At 68.2% G+C, this 2,881-nt stretch overlaps 1 protein-coding gene across 1 annotated transcript; it reads left to right on the top strand.

Annotated features, from left to right (window-relative positions):
• Positions 1–54: 54 nt before the first annotated feature.
• On the top strand, positions 55–1,852 carry IFITM10 (interferon induced transmembrane protein 10). The gene is made up of 3 exons (XM_055083704.1): positions 55–352; positions 852–1,304; positions 1,725–1,852. Exons 1-3 carry the CDS (start codon positions 275–277, stop codon positions 1,734–1,736), a joined length of 543 nt encoding a protein of 180 aa, XP_054939679.1. The 5' UTR covers positions 55–274; the 3' UTR covers positions 1,737–1,852.
• The last annotated feature ends 1,029 nt before the right edge of the window (positions 1,853–2,881 follow it).

Below are 2,881 nucleotides of genomic sequence, written 5' to 3'. Positions count from 1 at the left end.
CCCGCGGGGCGGCGGAAGGACGCGCGGAGCGCGGCGCCGGGTCGGGTCGGGCCGCCGAGGAGCCGCCAGTAGGTGAGGGCGCGCCGTCCGGGCGGCTGCGGCAGAGCCGGCTCAGGCCGGGGGCCTGCGGGGCCGCGGGGCGCGGGTGCCTCGTCGGAGAGTGTTCGCTCCGCAGGGTGTCATTGTGCGTCCGTCCCCGGCGCGGGGCGAGTGGCCGCGGCGAGGGCGCGCTCTTGGGGGCCGGGCGCCGCTCGGGGCCGGGCTGTGAGGGGCGATGCGCGCGGGCTCGGAGCCCCAGCGGCCGCCGTGGTCATCCTCGGGGGACTGTGTCGGGGCCTGTGTCGCGGTGTGTGTGAGTGTCACAGTGCGGGGCTGTTTACCTGGCGGCATCTCTGAGCGCTCGGCGTGTGCCGGGGTCTGGGGAGCCGGGTGGTGGTGCTGGCGCTGGTGTCCGATGTGTCAGCGGGGGCCAGCGCGCAGGTGCCCCGGAGAGCTCTGCTCCTTCCGACAAAGAGTGACCGAGGCTGTGTCATTGTGGGTCTGCGTGCCCCGTGTGTGCCGGGCTGTCTGGGGGTGCCGCTTGCTCTGTTTACTGCAAGAGTGTGCCAGTCGGGATGCTGGGGGAGCGCTGCTGTTGTGTCAGTGGGTGACTGTCTGTGCGCAGATGGCGAAGTGACGAAAAGCCCCCGACGTCCCTGCCGAGGCTGCCGTGAGGGCTTCGGCATCTGCGGCGGGTGGGGATTGTCCTGGGGGGCTGTTTATGGGGCCGCAGGGGAGACGCCGCGGGGTGCCAGGGGGGGCCCGGTAGGGTGATCGGACCCGGCTCATCCTTCCTCTCCCCCTCCCTGCAGGCCCAGGGCCCCAGCCAGTGCCCAGCCCCGCTGGGAGCCCCGGCCAGCACCACGGACGGCACCCAGGAAGCCCGAGTTCCCCTGGACGGGGCCTTCTGGATCCCGAGGCCCCCGGCAGCTTCGCCCAAGGGCTGCTTCGCCTGCGTGTCCAAGCCCCCCGCCCTGCAGGCTCCAGTGGCCCCCGGGCCTGAGCCCTCAGCCTCACCCCCCATGGCACCCACCCTGTTCCCCATGGAGTCCAAGAGCAGCAAGACAGACAGCGTGCGGGCCACCAGCGCCCCCCAGGCCTGCAAGCACCTGGCGGAGAAGAAGACCATGACGAACCCCGCGACGGTCATCGAGGTCTTCCCGGACACCACGGAGGTGAACGACTACTACCTGTGGTCCATCTTCAACTTCGTCTACCTCAACTTCTGCTGCCTGGGCTTCATCGCCCTGGCCTACTCCCTCAAAGTGAGCGGGGTGGGGGGTGTGGAGGAGGGGGGCGGGGGGAGCAGGAGAAGTGGGTGCTGGCTGCATCTCTCTGCCCCCTCCCTCGCAGAGAGGCCCATGGGTGCGGCAGGTGCAGCGGTGCGGCTGAGGGATAGAAGGATGGCGGGGGACCCAGCGAGGCCGGGGTGTCAGCCAGCTCCGGGCTGGCAGGGAGAGCCAGCCCATCCTGTCCTGAGCTGGGGAACCTTCCGGGGTGTCTTGTCAGGGCTCGGGGTCCTCAGGGCACAGCGAGTTTGGTCTGTGGGCTGGGGACCTGGGACCCGGTGTCCTGTCCCCTGGGCGTGGGACGTGGGAATTAGGCCTGGGTGAAGCTGCCCCTAGGCATGGGGGTGGAGCCAGCGGGGAGATGAAGACGCCTTGGAATCCTTCCCCTGTTGACAGGAGGAGGGGTGACGTCACTGCTGGAGACCTTCTTGTCCGAGCCCCTTGCAGGGAACCCGATGCCAGGCAGGCACTCAGAGGGAGGCCGTGACAGACAGACGGGGGTGCCGACCCCCAGCCACTGCTCCGCCTCCCCTCACACACGGTTTCTAGATGGTCCGTGCCCGGGCGGGGGCGGGGGGCTGTGTGGGAGCCAGGAGACCGGGGGAGGGAGGTGTGAGGGTGTCCCATACACCCTGACCCCACGCCCTGAGTGTATACAGCTTCCAGAAGCCCCTTGCTGCTGAGAGGAGCTGGCTGGGAGCAGAGCAGTGTCCCAGGCAGACAGGACCCCATCCCCCCCGCCTCCCGGGGTGGGGGCGAAGTGGAGAGAAGTGGGCTGAGATGGCAGGAGGGGAGCTGTGATTGACTCGCACTCGGGGTCAGGAGATCCGTGCAGATGTGTAAGGACCCAAGAGCCTGGGGCTGCTGGAGCCCACCCAGCAGGAAGGGGGTGTAGACTCGGGGCCTCGCTCCCTTCCCGCCACCCCGGAAGGGCCTGGCTCAAGTCTCGCCAGATCATCACTTTTCCCGAGCCCTGATCTGAGTGTCCAAGGCCAGGCGCATTTCACTGATGGCAGCTGCCCAGCGGGGCGGGGGCAGAACACGGGGCGGGGGGCGGGGGGAGCTGGAGGCCGAGGAGGGGCTGGGCGGGAGAGGCTGGCCTGGGGGAAGGTGCTGGGACAGCTCTGCCCCTGTGCGTCTCTGAGCACGGGGCCCCCTGCCCTGGCATCACACGCTCTGGCCACCTGGTCTTCTTGTCCTCCTGACTCATCACTGGAGTCACGATCACCCACCGCCTTCAAATCCAGGTCTGTGTACCCAGCCCTGGGCTCCACCACACGGAACTGTGTCCAGTGAGTGTGTGTGAGTGTGGGCACATGTGTGAGTGTGCACGCGTGCATGAGTGTGTGTGCGTATAGGCGTGGGTGTGTGGCACGTGTGTGCCTGCGTGTAGGTGTGAGCGCGCATGTGTGTGTGCGTGCATGAACTGTGTAGGCGTGAGAGTGCATTTGTAACTGTGTGAGTGTGTGGGGCGGCGAGTGCACGTGTAACTGTGTGCGCGAGCGTGCATGTAGGGGTGTGGGTGTGCGTGTGTAGAATTGTGTGCGTTGTGT

This window comes from Physeter macrocephalus, unplaced genomic scaffold (genome assembly GCF_002837175.3).
Source record: "Physeter macrocephalus isolate SW-GA unplaced genomic scaffold, ASM283717v5 random_6302, whole genome shotgun sequence".
NCBI lineage: Eukaryota > Metazoa > Chordata > Mammalia > Artiodactyla > Physeteridae > Physeter > Physeter macrocephalus.
This window is presented reverse-complemented; position numbering and strand designations above follow the sequence as displayed.

Excerpts from the sequence above, each read along its gene's own strand:
- IFITM10 (XM_055083704.1), top strand. The coding sequence starts at position 275 with ATGCGCGCGGGCTCGGAGCCCCAGCGGCCGCCGTGGTCATCCTCGGGG. Across the intron at positions 353-851 it reads GGGCCTGTGTCGCGGTGTGT|GCCCAGGGCCCCAGCCAGTG; the intron begins GTGAGTGTCACA and ends CCCTCCCTGCAG.